The sequence below is a fragment of the Amphichorda felina genome, assembly GCF_050947745.1.
Source record: "Amphichorda felina strain 45539 chromosome Unknown scaffold_4, whole genome shotgun sequence".
NCBI classification, from domain to species: domain Eukaryota; kingdom Fungi; phylum Ascomycota; class Sordariomycetes; order Hypocreales; family Bionectriaceae; genus Amphichorda; species Amphichorda felina.
In genome coordinates, this window is record NW_028145046.1 from 679,916 (window position 1) to 697,521 (window position 17,606).

Consider the following 17,606-nt stretch of genomic DNA (forward strand, 5'->3'; position numbering starts at 1 on the left):
CCCGGTATTCCGATGAGGCCATGAACTTTTGCGTTGCGACTTTCGAGCGTCAGACGAGCTCAGGCTGACACTGCCCGAGTTTGCAACTTGTTTATTACTTCGTATTACCCCCGTAGGTCGGGTTGGGCACGATTACACCGCCTGTCTGCCGAAGTCTGGGGCGCGGAGCTTGGCAGAGCTTCGGGTCGCATCCCCCAGCAAGTGAAACTGGAAGGCGAGGACGCGCATTATATATAAAGACATATACGTGCTACGTAGCACCATAGGATTGAATCCTATGTTCGAGATGAGACGACCGAGCTGCGACAGGCGTCAAGCCGCATGTGCTGCGTTGCGCGCGTCAGACCGACAGCGTCAAAGGATTCAGCGCCTCCAGGGGATCTATATCGTTCTGTGCACTCACAACAGCAGTGTTGTGCAGAGCCGAAGGTGCAACCTTGAGAGACGGTTGAATATCGATTGGCCAGTGGTCCCCAGACCAAGGCGTGGCGGCAGGGGAGCCACGGGGGGGTCCAGGGGTTTCTGGGACTGGCGAATTTGCGGGTGAGGACAAGGACTGGATGGATGTTGGATGTTGGATGTTGTTCCTGGACAGTGCGTAATTTGACCCGTTGTCTCATGCTTCTACGGGCGGGTAGCCACTGTGCCAGCCCTTTGGCGCCCACAACGCAAACTTGTCCGTCTTCAGGCTGATATCGCAAACAAGCGCGCGTCAACTTGCAATGCCGCGACCTGAGATGAATCAACCGCATCTCCCTCCCGTCAATTGTGGAACCCCGAATATGCTATTAGATCCTTGCATTCACGTGAGATCGGCTGCTCGGAGGGTCCAAGACCCTCGTCCTGGGTGATAACGATCATCGTCGTGGTGCCTCGAATGATGTCAGCGCAGGAGCTAGCAACACCTTGGCGTCGTGCAGAAGGCCGGAAGCAGCATGAGACGACTCGGAAGGAACTCGGCGGACGGGGTCACGAGGACCACGAAGGGTGACCAAGAAGGGTCCTGGGTCCTGGAGCCGGCCCGGGCAGCAGCGAATTTCAGAATCCGAGAACCGCAAGTGTCGGGAAACACTTGGTGATACATGTTGGGTTCTTTGATTGTTCGAATATGCCTTGGAGACGGCCCTGGTTGGCCCCAGACTGTTGCGCGGGTGGCAGGCCGAGACGCTGAAGCGCCAATCCGGAGCGGCAGATGGCCTGGAAAAGGCACTGGCCCTGGCAGCACTGGACACACTGGGCGGGCACACAGTACATCATTGGGCTCACTGGCCCTGGCAGCCTATGGAAACCCTACTAATTATGTACAGCGGTCCATCAACCTGTGACGTTTCACCAGGCACAGCTCCACCCTGTCGGGGCGCCCCAAACCTCAGAAGGCTTGGAAGCTCCCTTTCTGCCCTCAGAAGCACCCCCTTCTCCACACCCAACCGCCCCCGTCCGTCGTCCAGCCCATCGCCATCCAATGATCCAACATGCTCTGGTTCATGCCTGCTCCTCCTCGCCATGGGACATGCCGGCCCAGTGGCCCATACATTTTGCATGGTGCCATTCAAAATGCCCCTATCCGCCGCCAGGTGCCCACCTTGGCCCCTAGCGGATCCGAAGTCTGATCTTCTGCCGACCAGCATCCACCGTACAACGTGAGGTTCTCCACGGCCCGGTTGCTGTGCCGTTTCTTCTCTTCCAACTCCCTTTTATTGCTGCTGTTTGCTCTGCATACCCTCTTTTTCTCCCTCTCATTGTCTCTCCCTTTAACAACACCCCGGTCTGTGCCGTTGTTCATGTAAGTCCGTCTAATATTTCCCAATTCGACCGGATTCCCCATCCCCCATCATCGTGGCTCCTCTCGCTGAACCGCGCCCACTTGCTCACCTTTTCTAATAGACACGGTTCTTATACGCTCTTTTCAGCCGCTCCGGGGAATCCGTTGTCCGTCATTCATTGTACTCTACTTCTTGTCCGCCTTTTGTTTCTATAGAACCTCGCCAGCGTTGACCGCCGCCACATTGGTACTTCGCCCGGATATCCAAACCGCCTGGTTTTGATACTCGACTCACGCACACGATCGGAGTGAAAGCGGGCTGGTTCTGGTCTCACTCCTCATTTGTCGATCATCGACCGTTCGCTCTTTTGAACAGCAATACTTGAACCCGTCACCATGCCGTCTCTCAAGTCCATCATCGCCAGCACTCTGCTGCTCGGCCTGCCCCTGGCGAGCACCGCGCCCACGCCTGGCCTCGATATCGAGCTGCCCAACCTCACCGAGCCCGGATCCCTTGGCGACTTCCTTGATGATGTTGGTGATGTAATTGAGGATGCCATTTCGGCGGCTGTCTCCAAGATCGTCCACAACCCGGAGGCCAAGAACATCATCCCCCACCGCTACATTGTCGTCTACAACAACACCTTTGACGACGATGCCGTCGACGCCAGCGTCGCCCGCATCAGCAGTGTGATCAAGAAGCGCAACCTGAACAAGCGCTCCCTCAGCGGCAAGCTGCTCTCCACGAGCGTCCACTCCTTCAGCATGAACAAGTGGCGCGCCATGCTCCTCGACGCCGACGACGACATGATCCAGGAGATCTACCACTCGGATGAGGTCGAGTACGTCGAGGCCGACACTCGCGTTGCCGCCTCCACCCTCGTTGCCCAGACCAACGCCCCCGTCGGCCTCAACCGCCTGTCCCACCGCGCCGCAGGCGCTGACACCTACGTCTTTGACAACTCGGCCGGTGAGGGCATCACCGCCTATGTTCTCGACACGGGTGTCCTGACCAACCACACCGAGTTTGGCGACCGTGCCTCCTGGGGTGCTAACTTCATCAACGAGATTGTACGAGACCTAATGACCTCATTACGGGGTATATTGTGAGACATGCCAGTACTAACAGACCCTGCCCAGGACACCGACGAGAACGGCCACGGCAGCCACGTTGCCGGCACCATCGCCGGTGCCACCTTCGGAGTCGCCAAGAACGCCAAGATTGTCGCCGTCAAGGTCCTCGACGCCAGCGGCAACGGCAGCAACGGCGGAGTCATTGATGGCATGCAGTGGATCATCGAGGACGTCGAGAAGAGAGGTCTGCGCGGCAAGGCCGTCATGAACATGTCCCTGGGCGGCAGCTTCTCCCAGGCCCTGAACCGCGCCATCCAGTCCATGTTCGAGGCCGGCATCGTGCCCGTCGTTGCTGCTGGCAACGAGGCTGTAAGTTAAAACAACCTGCCCACTGAATTTGTCCTGGGAATCACTGGTAGGCTGACTCCAGGGGTCCAACCCGCTTGCAGATGGACACCAAGAACTCGTCCCCCGGCTCTGCCCCCAACGCCATCACCGTCGGTGCCATTGACGCTCGCAACGATGAGCTGGCCTACTTCTCCAACTTCGGCCCCGACGTCGACATCTTCGCTGGAGGCGTGGACGTCACCAGCGTTGGCATCCGCTCTAACGTTGACGTCGCCACCCTCAGCGGCACCAGCATGGGTATGTCTCAACTCCTCACAAGCCAAGACCCTTCGTCCCCAATGCTCACACTTTTTGACTCGCAGCCTGCCCCCATGTCGCCGGTCTGGCCGCCTACCTCATGGGCCACAAGAACGTCACGACGGTCCCCGAGATCGACTGGCTCATCAAGAACCTCGCCAAGCAGACGGGCGCCGCCGTCATCAACAATGTCGCCGACACGACGTCCCTCATCGCCCACAACGGCAACACGTACGAAGGTTAAACGGGGGCCCCCCAGCGGAGGTAATTTCTAGCGGGGAACCCCTTCCCTTCTCCCCCCCGGCGCGGGCGAGCCCGTCGTCAGCGAAGTCGGCATGTTGGTTGGATATTACAATGTAATCTGTGTGTACGGACGGATGCCCATGTCGGGGGACCTGCACTCTTCTTGTCTGAGGCGGGAAGTGGAAGGGGGACCCTGCGCGGTGTTGGTGGTTGTTGGTGGTGGTTGGTGGCTGTTTCAAGTGGTTTCTTGTACATTTCTCTCCCCCCCCGTCATGCACACTTGACGCACGACTTTCTGTGCCGCAGGGCTGTCTCTCTTGGCGGTGCTCAAGCATCCTCCAAGTGAGAACCGCACCCAAGGCGAGAAAGACGCTCTCTTGCATAGACGAAACGTAATACGTATAAACCTCCGCAGGATAAACTCATATTTTGTGGAATAAAGCACCATATAATCAGATTTGGATGAAATGATCCCAGCCACAGAGCGCCACTCGAGGTCATTTGATAACGTTGAAATGATGAATATCCGAAGCACGAAAGTAGTATCCGTAGAATTAAAGATTTTGGGGTTTGGCTGAAACATGTCTCACCATGAGACGTGGCAATACCGAGGCGAGGCATGCAGTGTCACTGAAAGCCGGCCGGATATAAGGCCAAGAGAAAAACTGCCTTGCAAGGAGGGAATTGCCAGAATATATTATTATTATTATTACTCCGAATACTATGAAACGTAGAGGGTACGATACAGGTACCACCAACACGTCTCCTCTCACAAACATAATACGTACGTCACACAGGAAATGTCCGCTCGCCGGCGCAGGTCTCATGTGGTGGAACATCCACAACGAGAACCAGCACCGTGCCTCCATCTCGCGATGGAGGCTAGAGGCTAGGAGTGTTTGATATCAGCACTTCTTCGGCGCAACCACAGTCATCGAAAGGACTGGATTGTAATTTGACATCCGTGCTAGAGGAGAATTCATACATGTCACAGGAACAAAAGTATGCACCCACACCCTAGTAAGGGTGCGAAGAGAAAAAAAAAGAATATTATCAGTGTTCATTAGTAGTACCTTGTGTATATCAAACCCATATTAAAGCTACGCCAGAAACGTGAGTGGATGCAGGGGAACGGGTGTATCGTGTAGAACATTGGGAACATGTCGGGAAGAAGCAAGTCGGCTTAAAAGATGATGATGGTACTATAGCTCTTCGTGTCCGATCGACGGCGTCGCGGCAACGCTCGAGCTCACATCGGCCAGCGGCGTGGCATCGATGCCATCCATGAAGGACGCGAACTTGGCGCCAAATAGCCATGCGATTCCAATCTGCGTTGGCGGTCAGCACGGCGGTGTGAGGGGCATCGGGTCCCACGTCAGTCTGCGACTTACCATGAGAGCAGTAATGAACAAAAGGCAACCCAGGGCCACGAGGAAGATGACGGCGCCCTCGCCGGGGTCCGTCGTGGGCTCCTTGCGCTGCCTCTGAGCATTCTCCCTGCTCAGCTTCTCGGGGTTCTGCTTGGGGTAGAGCGTCTCGATGAATTGCTCGATCTAGGGACTCGTCAGCTCCAACATTCCCAACTACCAATCCCACGGGTCGTCTTACCTTGCCGCACTGCACACTGATGGCCAGGAAGTTGGGGTCCCTGGGGTCGTTCTTCTCGTGGATCTTGCGCACGTATTTCCGGAAAACTTCGCACTCGACCTGGAGGTTCTGCGTCGACTCAAGCATAATCTGGCACGCCTGGCCCTTGGTGATCTTGACGTTGCGCTCCAGCACGGCCGGGTTACGGAAGACAGCCTCGAGGGTGGCAATGGCCATGCCCTGGGGGATAGCCACAAAGTTGAAGACACTCTGGTCCTTCATGCCAGCCATGTAGAACAGACACTCCTCGACGTGCTTGAGCGCGTTGAGAACCATCTCTGAGATGCAGTTGAGGGCCTGCTCGCGGTACTTGGGGTCGAACATGTGGTCCCACTCATCGACGTGCTTGGACCAGATCTCGCGGGGGTACCACCGGCGGCCATCCACCCAGTCCTCGTGGATGTCACGGATAATGTTGGTCTTTTGCAGGAACTGGCCCATGGACTCCGTCAGCGCCGGACGCTCGGCCAGCTTGGGGTGGGCAAGGTCCGAGGCGAGGAACAGACGGGTCAGGCCCTCCCCGACCAGGCCGGCGACGTAGTGGCAGTACAGCTCGTACTCCTGGATATTCTTGACGCCATTCTTGATCATCTCGTCGTTCTGGACGTAGTCGGCCATGCCGTTGCCCATCTTGAGGGTAATGTCCTTGATGACCTCGAGGTGGGCATCCTTGATGTTCTTGAGCTCCGTGACAACCACGTCGAACTTCTCCAGTAACTCTTTGTCCTTCTCTTGGCTGCCGTGGTATTGCCATCCATCCTTCAGCATGTTGGTGTGGAAATTACGCAGGAGGGGAACCTTGGTGTCCAGCGGGATGGTCATGTCATCTTCGATGGTGTCGAGGCCACGCAGGACGAGGTAGAAGAGGGCGACGGGAACAAGCAGCTCAGGGTTGAGCTCCTGAATGACGGCGGCGAAACTGCGGCTTGTCATGTCAAGGAAACGGAAGCACTCCTTCAGCTCGGGCGACTCCTTGCTGGGATCCCGGCGGTGTACGGGGTCATGGTAGACCTTCCTACAGTTTATTTAGCTCCTGGTAGGGCGAAGGCATCTAGCAGCTCAGACGGCTGCGGCGACAAGTACTCACCATTGCAGGATCGAGCGCAGCTCGTATGGGCGAAGAAGATATTGGAACATCCCCATTGTCAACTTGGAATAGGGGGGCGGGGATTTCGGCGAGGGACACCCAGAGGGCGGACAGTGGAATCGTCGGTGACTCTTTTGCAGCGGTCAGGTAGATGTCCAATGCCAGGCAGTCAGTCCGTATAATCCCGTAGCAGTAGGCGGTAGCGTAATTGACAGCGTGTTGACAAGAAAGGGTTCGTGGTGGTAGGTTGAGAGGTCGTGAAGATGGCTTGGCTGGGCAAAATTGATTCCACGTGGGGTAAGGTCTTTTAATTTCAGTGGTGGAATTGGCGTGGGCGGACAGACGGGCCCCGATCCGGCAGCGTCAGCGCCAAGTTCGAGTTGACATGAGCCGCCATGTTGACATTAGCCGAGCATCCGCCTCCAGAGAGCCTTGAGGACATGTTGGAGGGATGCATCGGCCGCGTCAAACTTGTTGGTGTGGGCGATGTTGACGATTTTCAACACCGGAGAGGGAGCTTCAATGTGTTGATGTCGACCCATAGGAAATTTTTTTCCGCGCTCCATATCAGGGCCATGCATGCGACCCTTTGTTTCGGACCCACGGCGCACGCCAGCCAGGCCCAGCCTGCATCATTTTCCCGAGAAGATCCGTGGATCTGGTGCAGTAGGTACCTACCGATAGCACTGCCAGCGTATCCGTACTCTTCCACTGTTCACTATCCGTGGAAGTCAAGTCAACAACATCACTCTCAGCACGAAGTACAAGGCTGTAGAACCATAGACTTCTGTTTTCCCATTCTCTCCGCCCCGGAACCCCTGCACTTCGAGCCATATTAGAATATAGAGCTAATATAGGGTAAGTAAGACCATATTCGTGGCTGAAGACTTTCAACGCGAGAGGCACCACGCCTATCTAACTGCGCTCCGTGCTGCGGGCTGTGGTGATCTTCGCTCAGATACAAATTGGGACTGTGGGCGATGGCGGCGCTACATGGCACATTTGACAGAAGATTTTCGTTGGATGTTGGAACTCGCAACATGTATCGCTGGAGTGAACCAGCAAACACGGGTCCTATTCCGAGTGTTTGGTATCTGCTGCAGAAGGAGTGCACAGACGGAACCAATTGTATAGGATGCCAAAAATCATACATAGGATAGTCCTATTGTCTGATGTTTGATCGTTGCCTGTGCTTTTTCAACGAGATGAAACATAAAGCCGTTTGTTTTATGATAATGGTTGCCTGCCATTATGCCTAATTCTCAGACATCATGGGGTCTAGCATAAGCCTCTGTACGTAGGTAGGTAGACAGTAGCACTGCTTGTAGTAGTCAGCATGTAGCATGTGGCGACACTAGGCAAGTCCCAGAGCCGCGTCGCTGGCGCCATGTGAATGCTGACGCCAGCGCGGTGGCGGCCGGATGGAGGCTTCCAAGATTTCCAACTTGTTGGTGGTGGTTTCCTACCAATGCTGCGCTGCTGACGACACTGCCCCTCCATTACGTGCACACCGAGGCCCCAAGATTGACGGCAACCTAGACTACCAAATACCTAGTAACGGGGGTCCTCATATCGGGACTGCAAATTTCTGGCGACTCGACCGCGCATCAACCCCAAACTCTCATCCTCACCAACATTCTACCGCCAAGTCACAAGCCGCCAATATGGTTGTCGACACGGCCTACTACGACACCCTGGGTGTCCAGGCCACCGCCTCCGAGCTCGAGATCAAGAAGGCCTATCGCAAGCTGGCCATCATCCACCATCCCGGTACGAACTTGACCCCCGGGGCCCCCTTGCATAAATGGGAGACGCGCAGACATGACTGATGAGCCTCCACGCACCTAGACAAGAACCCCAATGATCCGACCGCACACGAGAAGTTCCAGGCCATCGGCGAGGCCTACCAGGTCCTCTCTGACAAGGACCTTCGTGCCGCCTACGATAAGTTCGGCAAGGACCACGCAAAGCCTCAGGAGGGCTTCACCGACCCCGCCGAGTTCTTCACCTCCATCTTTGGTGGTGAGGCCTTCGTCGACTGGATCGGCGAGATCAGCCTGATGAAGGACCTGACCACCACCATGGACATCACCATGCAGGAGGAGGCCGAGCAGCAGGAGGCTGCCGCCCGCGCCGAGGAGGAGCAGAAGCAGCAGCAACAGCCCGCAAAGGGCGACGAGGAGTTCCCCGGCACCGAAGATGCCATCAGACAGAGCATGAAGGAACAGGAGGCTGGGTTCGCCACCACCAGCACGCACGCATCACCGCCCACTGTCGTCGTGGACGATGAGAAGACCTCTGCCGGCGCTGGCACATCCGACACCCCCCCCGTGCCTCCCCGCTCAAACGATGCCTCGCCAACCCCATCCTCGACGTCTCGGAAGCAGCACCAGATCCCCATACGCCCGGCCCTCACCGAGAAGTCACACGAGGACCTTACTGCCGCCGGCGAGGGGGACATGTCCGAGGAGGCCCTCCGCCGCAAGGAGAAGAAGAAGGGTGGTCTGTCGCGGGAGCAGCGTGAGCAGCTAGCTGCCTTCGAGAAGGAGCGCGCTCTGGTTCGCCAGCAGCGCGTGGAGACTCTATCAAGCAAACTCGTCGACCGCATCAGCGTGTGGACCGAGACGGACAAGAGCCCCCTGGTGACTAAGGCTTTCCAGGACCAGATGCGCCTCGAGGTCGAAAATCTCAAGATGGAGTCGTTTGGCATCGACATCCTACACGCCATCGGGCAGACGTACGTGACGCGCGCGTCGACGCTGCTGCGCAGCCAAAAGTTCCTCGGCATCGGCGGCTTCTTCAGCAAGCTGCGCGACAAGGGCAACATGGTCAAGGACACGTGGCACACTATCAGCAGTGCCATCGATGCCCAGCAGACCATGGAGGACATGGCCCGCCGGGAGCAGGAGGGTGGTGACGACTGGGACGACGAGAAGCGCGCCGAGTACGAGCGCCGCCTGACGGGCAAGATCCTCAACGCCGCGTGGCGGGGGTCCAAGTTTGAGATCCAGAGCGTCCTGCGCGAGGTCTGTGACAGCGTTCTCTACGATAAGAAGGTGCCGCTGCAGAAGCGTCTGGAGCGTGCGCAGGCTCTCGTCCTCGTTGGCGACGTCTTTGTCAAGGTGAGCCGGCTTCTTGGCCGAATTTTTACACATCTCACAAGGGGAAAATAATGCTGACATGATACCCAGGCGCAACGATCACCCGAGGAGGAGGGCGACTACCTCATTTTCGAACAGCTCGTCGCTGAGGCGGCTATGAAGAAGGAGAAGGACGACGGAAAGAAGAAATCCAAGCAGGATGGTGGGAAGAAGGCAGCCAAGGAGGATGCCCATTCCCAATCTGCCAAGGCCTAATCATACGAGGGAGAGTTGATGCATCTTGTGGGATGGCATCCCCCCCGGTGTATTCAACACAGGGAGGGCCTGTTCGAGTGCACGTGACGGTGCGGTGGCGTGGTTGAATAGATTTAAAACCAGGAAGATACCTAGTACCGTGGGCACGGGTTGGCTTTGCACGCATAGACATTGGTTACTGCTTTCGTTTTCCGCATTACGATACTCACCCCCCTTTTTTTATCTCTTTACATGGACAAGTAGCAGGGCGAAGTTCTCGCACTGGATATGGCGCCCCTTTACGAGCTTATATGAACCGTCACATTCTGACAAGTTGAAAATTCAAATTGGCACTTGCTGTCTTTATTGTGCCTCTCTACTTGCCCAAGTGTCCAAGTGATTCGCCTCCGCGCGCGGGATTGTAGGTATCCTGGTCAAACAAGTAGTAACGAATCCCACCCTCCGTCTCTGAAGACGGCTCACATCCTCCATCCTGGTGCCATCCTGGCTTCCTTGCTGTCATGATCTGCTGCGAAATCTGGGGGTATCTGTTGGTACAAACGACGGGCGCACAAAGGAGACGAAGAAAAGAAGGTAACAGATGATGACTGGCACTGACGCCTTTGCCAGCTGCACGAAATAGAAAAGATGACGAGTCGCCTGCACTGCTGCGTGTGTGGAAGGACTGAAGATCGAGAAGATCAACAAGAGCAAAGAAAATGAAAATGAAAACGCCTGACACCCGGTATTCGGGTCCTTCTATTTCCTGGTTTCCGTTTCCGTGTTTATGGAGCCCCCGAGAATTTGAAAGGAAATTGTAGGCGCGAGTTGCGACGGTGTGGTGAAAGAAAGGAGCGACAACCTGGTCGCTATTCGTATATATGCGGTTCGTGTTCAACACGGGGTGATTAGGGACGAGATTGGGGCGAGGGCAGGGGTATTAGCCACCATCAACGGGTAGCTCGATACCACTATCTCGATCCTGACCCGTCTTGATCGGGAGCGGTTCTAGTGTTGGGGAGGGGGCCTTTGCCGATTGGTCGTCTCCTTGATACGAGGCGGTCTCATCCTCATCCTCGTCTGGCGGTGCGAGGACGTGTCCACCAAGTTCTACGTCAGATACCTTGACGCTGTACTCGAGTGCCTTCTGACCCTCTTTGATCAGGACCTCGGTCCAATCTAGGCAGCGTTTGATGCTCTGGTTGATCTTCTGACTATCGATGAGTAGCTCCTGATGCTTTGTGAGATCGAGCTGCAGCCGAATCTCGTCTCTTTTGCGTCGTGCAGCCATTTTGGCGTTGGGAGATGTCGGTTCGTCTGCTGATCCGGTCTCATCGCTGGAGAAGTCGGATTCATGGAAAGAATCTTGGTCGTCCATTCCGTTCTGATCTTCTTCACTGAGATCAGACAGATCGACAGGGGGGTCCGTCAGGGCTGCAGAGGCCACTCGGCTAGATGCTCCAGACACAGTGGAGAGGCGGCCGGCCCGTGAGAGGCGACGGTATCTACGCAGCTCTGCGGTCTGTTTCCTGAGCTGACGCTCCAAGGTTCGGTTAATAGCCTCGAGCGAGGCATTCGTGATTTCGAGGTCCTGAACTTTGCGCTCCCTTCGGGCATTGGCTACAAGCTCGTTGACTGGTTCGTTCGAGTGTGAAGATTTGGTTGGGCTCTGCACCTCGGGCTGCGAGTCATCATCCTTGGAGTCCTCATCTTCCCTGAGGTCATCCGCGACCTGCAAGATCGACGCCATGGTCATGGCTGGCCGAGAATGTCCCGGGGAAAGGGGTGCTGATGTGGTATCCGGTGTCTGGGGGGAGCGGGCGTACTTGGGGACCACCAACTGATCCAGGCCGGGGACGCTGCCTGCCCTGGAGTGGCCCCTGTGTGCTGGAGGTGGAGTTTCTCGGGCTGGAACCTCGATGCTGACCCGTCTCTTGCCATTGATGATCGGAGCGGGTGCGAGAGTAGGAGCTGATATAACTGACGGGGACCTTACTGGCCCGGGCGGCATGGCACTTCCCTGGAGGGTCGGGGTTGCGGATGGGGTCGACGCGGCTTTGATAGGGGATATAGGCCGGGAAGTGACGGACGGTGCTGGAGTGGGGGCAGAGTTGCCAGTTCCTGGACGCGAGTTTGTCATTCGTGAACTCGTGGATACGGTAGACCCCGAGCCAGTGGTCATCAACCCCGGCCTGGAGTGATAGTCAGGGGCTCCATTGGCGTAGAAGAACTTGGTCAAGTTCGGTTCGGGCGTTGTTGAGAGTGTTGGGGCAAAGTGTGCGATGCTCGGTGGTGTGGTGTTCCTCTTGCCTTCTGCGGAAACCCCATTTGCGTACAAGAATGTGGCCGGCTTCTGGAGCAAGGTGGCCGGCCGTGGCATGGACCCCTGAGAAGTCGGTCGGGCATCGCTGGCGTAGAAGAACTTGGACTCGGGCGCATCGTGCTGGTGGCCTACCTGGGACCCCGACTTGCCACCGTCGAAGGCCGGGCCCGAGACACCGAACCCAGTTTTATTGGCGTCCCATCCGTCGTATTTCTTGTCCGGGTTCGGGGTGCCGCTCGGGGTGCTGTTAGCACTCTCGCCGCGGGTCTGCCTCGAGCCAGAGCGCCCTGTGACGTTGGCGGCCAGGAAGGGGGCTGATGCTGCGGAGCTGGTGTCATCTTTTCCGGTATGGGGTCTCCTCCCGGTGAGGGGCGAGACAGCGGGTTGCTGTTTGGTGGTTGCGACTTTGGGCGTCAGGGGCGGTCGGTTGCATGCTCTGGCAGCAGCAGCACTGAGCTGTGGCTGGCGGGGCCGGTTGTTGTCGCCACCGCCGACGGGCATTGTGCGAGTTGAGGCGGTCACGATGGTGGAACGCGTCGTGGAGGCCGAGGCGGTGGTGATGATGGTCGGTTTCGGGCTCAGCGATGGGGCATTTTGGTTGTTGTCGCGCACGCGGAGCGGTGGGCGGGTTCGGGACGGCACTGGCCTGGGCGTCTTGGGCGTGAACAGGGTGGGTGCTTTGGGATGGCTGCTGGTTGGGGGGAAGCTGGAGCTGGCGGTTATAGGGAGGATAGACTTGGGAAGCGAATTGGATTGTGTGTTGGTAGGTGGCTGGTCAACGGAGCGCATGCTGGCCTTGGAGGCGTGGCGGATGGAGGAGGAGGTACAGAGGTATGGAGGTATGGTGGTGTGGTGACTGTGGTGACTATGTGGTGTGTTGTCCGGGAGGTCTCGGTGTTTGGTCCCGCTAGCCCAACTCCCAGTCTTCAATTCCCGCCTTCATCAGCCAACCCTGCTAGGCGTACCCGTAATCTAGATGAGATTCCACTCGGTATCCGTGTCTATATTAAGAGAGAGATTATGGAAACAAAACACTGGAATAACCGCTCATTGTGCACCTTACTCCGTACATCGAGCCCAGAGCACAGCACAACAAAATATACCTACTACGGAGTACGAAGTACCTTATTATCCGTACGAAGCACTACTATGGGCGTATCTCAAAGGCCAGTTCATGGACCTGCCACGCTGTAGCGAAATTGCTGTTCATGCAGCACGTGTCAACAAATGCTTGTGCAATGTTTTGTTTGTGAATTGTTTCTCAGGTCCCCCGCCTCCACATCGTCATCTCCCGGGTCCCTAGACCCCCCCTTGAGTCTCGGAGCCGTTTGATTCAGTCAATCAATGGCATGGTTCAGGCCTCGGGACGCTTGTTCAGCGCTATGCCTGCAACAGCTTAGCAGCCCTCCCACCTCCAGCGTCCCTTTTCTAGCGCTGCCGCTGCCAGGGTCAGCCACTGGCAGCTTGTTGGCCGGCCATTGGCGCTGGAGGTGGAGACAGGGGAGCCTCTGGTGGCGATCATGCCCTGGCATGCCCTTGAAGCCTCCATTCCAGCCCACGCAGAAGTCCAACATCATCATGTCTTAGCCTTCCCAACATAGTCAACCACCGCCACCAACCACAGCCACCCGCCCAACTGACGACGATGGGCGTCCTGGGAGTCTCAATAATCGTCGCCTCCGTGGTCTACGTGATAGCCTTCCCCGTAGCCTGGCTCCCGGAATGGCTGCAGCGCTTTAGGAGGGGTCTTGGAGGGGCCATTACCCGGGGTCCAGCTCCATCTTCAGATGACGATGCCAAGGCACAAAGCAGCGCCGGGCAAGCAGCATCCCAAACGAATGCTTCCTCAGGAACGACGACATCGCGAGATGCGCCAGATCTGTCCTCGGTAGCCAGCCGCAAGGCCCGCGATGAGCCCTCGATATCCTCTCCTCCACCACCTCCGCCCACGATCGAGCTTTCCACTCTCCCAGAACCCGCCGCGCCCGACAGCGATGAACAGACAACGCCCAAGGCCGTTGTCTCGCAGCCGTCGCAGCCAGTCCCCAGCTTTTCGCTATCCGAAGAGCTATCTTCTCCCCCCGAACCCGCGCCGCGACCGGCGCCCTCGACTACCCCATCCATGATGATGCCTCCTCCGCCCCGGCCCTCCCCTACACCGAACCGCCTCCCCCAGTTCCCAGCCGCAAACTCGGCCCAACGCGCCCGCGGCCCCGTCCCCAACCGCGGTCCCATCCCCAACCGCGGCGGTGCTCTCGCCCCTCCCGCCGCTGGCCTGGCCCCTCCGCCCACGCACTCCTCCAAACCCTCCAAGCCGAGCCGCCAAGTCATCCTCGCGCCCGGCCGCTCGCCGCTGGACTGGGCCCGCATCTCCGGCCCCAGCGCCGACCTGCGCGGCCTCCCCGCCTCGACGCCCTACCTGCGCGTCACACCGTCCATGCTGAAGCGCCAGACGGGCCGCAAGGGCAAGGATGCGTGGATGGGGCTCAACGGCAAGGTGTACAACATCACGCCCTACGCCGAGTTCCACCCGGGCGGCGTGCCCGAGCTGATGAGGGGTGCGGGCCGCGACGGGACCAAGCTGTTTGGTGAGATCCACCCGTGGGTCAACTACGAGACGATGCTGTCGTCGTGTCTTGTTGGGTTGTTGGTTGATGAACCGGAGGGGAACCAGGAGAGCGAGATGGACAAGATGGACTAACAGTGACATGTTCAAGAGTTTTGTGTTTTTTCCCGCTTTGGAAATTATTATCATTTATGGCTACATTAGCTATCTACTTAGAGAGATACCCCTTATAGACCCAGGTGTGACTCCTGCTACCGCCTCTTGCCGAACCTAAACTTGAGGTCATCATCGCTATCTTCACTGTCTGGGACCTCTACAGTCTTGCGCGTCTGCCGTTGCCTCTTTGGAGGTAGCTCCTTTGGTGGCACCGGCGCTGGCCGTTTATTCTGGCTCGACTGTCTCGAAGACTGCGTTGCCGCGCTGCTCCGAGTCTGGGACGTGGCCGCTCTGCCACCACGGGTCGTAGATCGGGCCGGGTCGATGACCACCGACGACTCATCCTCATCGTCGTCGTCATCGTCGCTACCGGACTGGATGACCCTTGAGACCCGTGTCGGCGGAGCCGTAGGTTGCGGGGCCGAGTTCTGCGACTCTATGCCGGACGGCTGGCTTCCTGTCTTCTTCCTCCTCTGGCTCCCCTCGTCCTCCAGCCAGTAGTCATCCCCGACGCCAAACTCCTTATTCTTCACCTCGGCCAGGGGCACAATGTTCCTCGCCGGCTGCCTCCCCACCGCCTCGCCCCTCCGGCGGAACTTTTTGAAGTTCTTCATGCCGTTCCACTTGGGGTCCCAGCGGCCGTCCGCAATGTCCTGCTCGCGCGTCCGCGCCCCGGACCCCGGCTGGCGCACCTCGACCTCCTCCACAATGTTGAGCCTACGGATCTCGGCCAGGTCGACATCGTCTGGGAGGTTGGCCAGGTCCTCTTCCTCTCTGCGCGCCCGCTCCTCCTCCTGCTGGCGGTTCTGGGCCGCGACGGCAAGGATGTCAATCTCCTTCTTGGGCTTCTTCTTCTCTGGTGCTGGCGCCGATGCTTCGGGCCCTGGCTCTGGTGTGGGTGATGGGAACGTCTCGCCCCGCTCTAGCCGTTGCCGCTTGAATCTCGCTGCTGCTGGTGCCATCCCGTCCATCAGGTCATCTTCCGGCGCGGGTGGTGCTGGTCGCTTTCGCTGCGACGTGCGCTCTGCGCTAGGCTCGTCCCCCGGCGGCTGTGACGGTTCCTGCGAGACGAACAATCCGCCTTCATCCTCGAGCGCCCCGCTGCTCTCCGGGCCCGGCACGGGGCGCGCGTCGTCCATGTCGACATCGCCACCGTCGTCGAACCCTGCGAAGCGTCGCTTCACCGGCCTACGGGTTCTGGGTCTTCGAGACGCTGGCTCCTGCGACTCTGGCACTTCCTCCACACCTTGAGTAGCCGTCGGATCCTCCTCTGCTGACGGCTGGGGCGCTGCCTCTTGCCTCCTGCTGCGGGCTGTGTGTGGCTCCTGGGTATTCGTTGGCGATTCAATCTCGAGTGGTCGGCGGAGGATGCTGGCGTCCCTGATGAGGATGGCTTCGAGGAACTCACTCTGCTCGATGGGCCGGTGGTCTAACCGTAGCGATACGGACGTAAAGAAGTCGGTATACCACTCCACATGGGCCCCCTTGGCCGGTACGTATCGCACTAGCACTACGCCCTTGCCTTCACCGCCGTCTTCAAACGAGCCAAGCCCCTTCTCGCCCGCTACGCTCTTCACGTACCGGATAAAGTCATCCACGTCAGTCTCTCCGGGGTTGACTTGCTCCATGAGTGCTTTACCGCCTCCATCCGTGATAGGGGCCAGCAGGTTGTTGTACTGGGACTGGTCGTAGAAGATGAACGTGTACCCCTCGAAGATGTCCTTGCGCCCCGCGTCGGGGGCATATGTCGCGTCCGGGTGTTGCACAGGCTCTCCACCCGGTGGAGGGAGATGTTCCATGGCATTGGGCCAATATCGATCAAAGTCCTGCTCCAGAGCACTTGAATCCGTCTCAGCATCCGCGACATCGGCGACCTGGACGACTGCATCGAGGAAGCTCTCCGTGACAATGTACCTGCCATTGATCAACGCCTGCAGGCCCTTTGCCGTATTGCGCTTCTTGGAGACGACGTGCGTTGTCCACTTGGCGTGATACTCGGTCAGAAGCTTGATGTCGAGCTGCTCGAAGCGGTCCTGGAGGGTCGTGAGGGGCCCGTTCTGCAGCTCCTTCTTGGTGAAGGAGAAGGTGAAGACGACGGGGAACCATTTTAACCTGTAAAGGGGGTTGTCTCAGTGGAAGGGCATACGCAGGCTGGGGTATTGATTGATCGGCATACCGGAACTTGCTGGGGCATTTGCCCATGACAATGTCGACTTCCTCCTGGTCGCCAGCAACGATGTGCTTCTCACCCTTGATCTTCTGGCCATTGACTAAAGTGCCTATTTTCGTCTTGAGGTCCTCGATCGTGAGCCTCGAGCGGCTGGATAGGTTGTGCGCGTAGCCAGGCTCGACGTCGGCTACGTTGATGGTCAGGTGCTTGCGGGAGATGGTGTTGTGAGATATCGCATGTTGGCCGGCTGCCAGTAAGATCTCACGGTCAGCATCACCAAGTAGAAAGGAGGGCTCTCAAAGAACGTCGGGTTACGTACGTTCTGCTGCAGTGCGTCCAAAGAGATATGTCTTGCCCGGGCGCAGCCAGAGACGACGGCCTGTCAGACGGGATTGGAATCAGCTGGTGCAGGGAGTTTCAGGTATCGGCGGGTCGCTCACCTCCGAGGGAGTCGTCGTCACTCTCAAGCAGCCACATTTTGGAACAATGAGAGGCGCCAGGGGCCGGCCCATCAGCGCATTATTTGATTCTGGGTGATGCGGTAGTGGGATCCGCCGTTGCAATGACGTTGAGGGATCACGGTCGCCAACTTTTTTGC

General features: G+C 57.8%; 6 protein-coding genes across 6 annotated transcripts; 3 read left to right on the plus strand and 3 right to left on the minus strand.

Moving 5' to 3' along the window:
- Positions 1–2,158: 2,158 nt before the first annotated feature.
- ACO1O0_003973 (peptidase S8/S53 domain-containing protein) lies at positions 2,159–3,725 on the plus strand (the record flags this gene model as incomplete). The annotated part of the gene is made up of 4 exons (XM_083193416.1): positions 2,159–2,833; positions 2,903–3,205; positions 3,286–3,481; positions 3,547–3,725. The coding sequence occupies 4 exons, from the start codon at positions 2,159–2,161 to the stop codon at positions 3,723–3,725; spliced, it is 1,353 nt and encodes a 450-aa protein (XP_083050364.1).
- A 1,201-nt stretch (positions 3,726–4,926) lies between these two features.
- Positions 4,927–6,514, minus strand: ERG9 (bifunctional farnesyl-diphosphate farnesyltransferase/squalene synthase; the record flags this gene model as incomplete). The annotated part of the gene is made up of 4 exons (XM_083193417.1): positions 4,927–5,052; positions 5,116–5,277; positions 5,333–6,386; positions 6,459–6,514. 4 exons carry the CDS (start codon positions 6,512–6,514, stop codon positions 4,927–4,929), a joined length of 1,398 nt encoding a protein of 465 aa, XP_083050365.1.
- Positions 6,515–8,122: 1,608 nt separating this feature from the next.
- On the plus strand, positions 8,123–9,814 carry CAJ1 (X-domain of DnaJ-containing-domain-containing protein; the record flags this gene model as incomplete). The annotated part of the gene is made up of 3 exons (XM_083193418.1): positions 8,123–8,228; positions 8,307–9,580; positions 9,650–9,814. The coding sequence occupies 3 exons, from the start codon at positions 8,123–8,125 to the stop codon at positions 9,812–9,814; spliced, it is 1,545 nt and encodes a 514-aa protein (XP_083050366.1).
- Positions 9,815–10,733: 919 nt separating this feature from the next.
- Positions 10,734–12,905, minus strand: ACO1O0_003976 (uncharacterized protein; the record flags this gene model as incomplete). Its single annotated transcript, XM_083193419.1, has 1 exon — positions 10,734–12,905. The coding sequence occupies one exon, from the start codon at positions 12,903–12,905 to the stop codon at positions 10,734–10,736; it is 2,172 nt and encodes a 723-aa protein (XP_083050367.1).
- An 856-nt stretch (positions 12,906–13,761) lies between these two features.
- On the plus strand, positions 13,762–14,817 carry ACO1O0_003977 (cytochrome b5-like heme/steroid binding domain-containing protein; the record flags this gene model as incomplete). Its single annotated transcript, XM_083193420.1, has 1 exon — positions 13,762–14,817. The coding sequence occupies one exon, from the start codon at positions 13,762–13,764 to the stop codon at positions 14,815–14,817; it is 1,056 nt and encodes a 351-aa protein (XP_083050368.1).
- Positions 14,818–14,933: 116 nt separating this feature from the next.
- On the minus strand, positions 14,934–17,485 carry ACO1O0_003978 (uncharacterized protein; the record flags this gene model as incomplete). Its single annotated transcript, XM_083193421.1, has 4 exons — positions 14,934–16,950; positions 17,015–17,255; positions 17,328–17,387; positions 17,449–17,485. The coding sequence occupies 4 exons, from the start codon at positions 17,483–17,485 to the stop codon at positions 14,934–14,936; spliced, it is 2,355 nt and encodes a 784-aa protein (XP_083050369.1).
- Between the last annotated feature and the right edge of the window lie 121 nt (positions 17,486–17,606).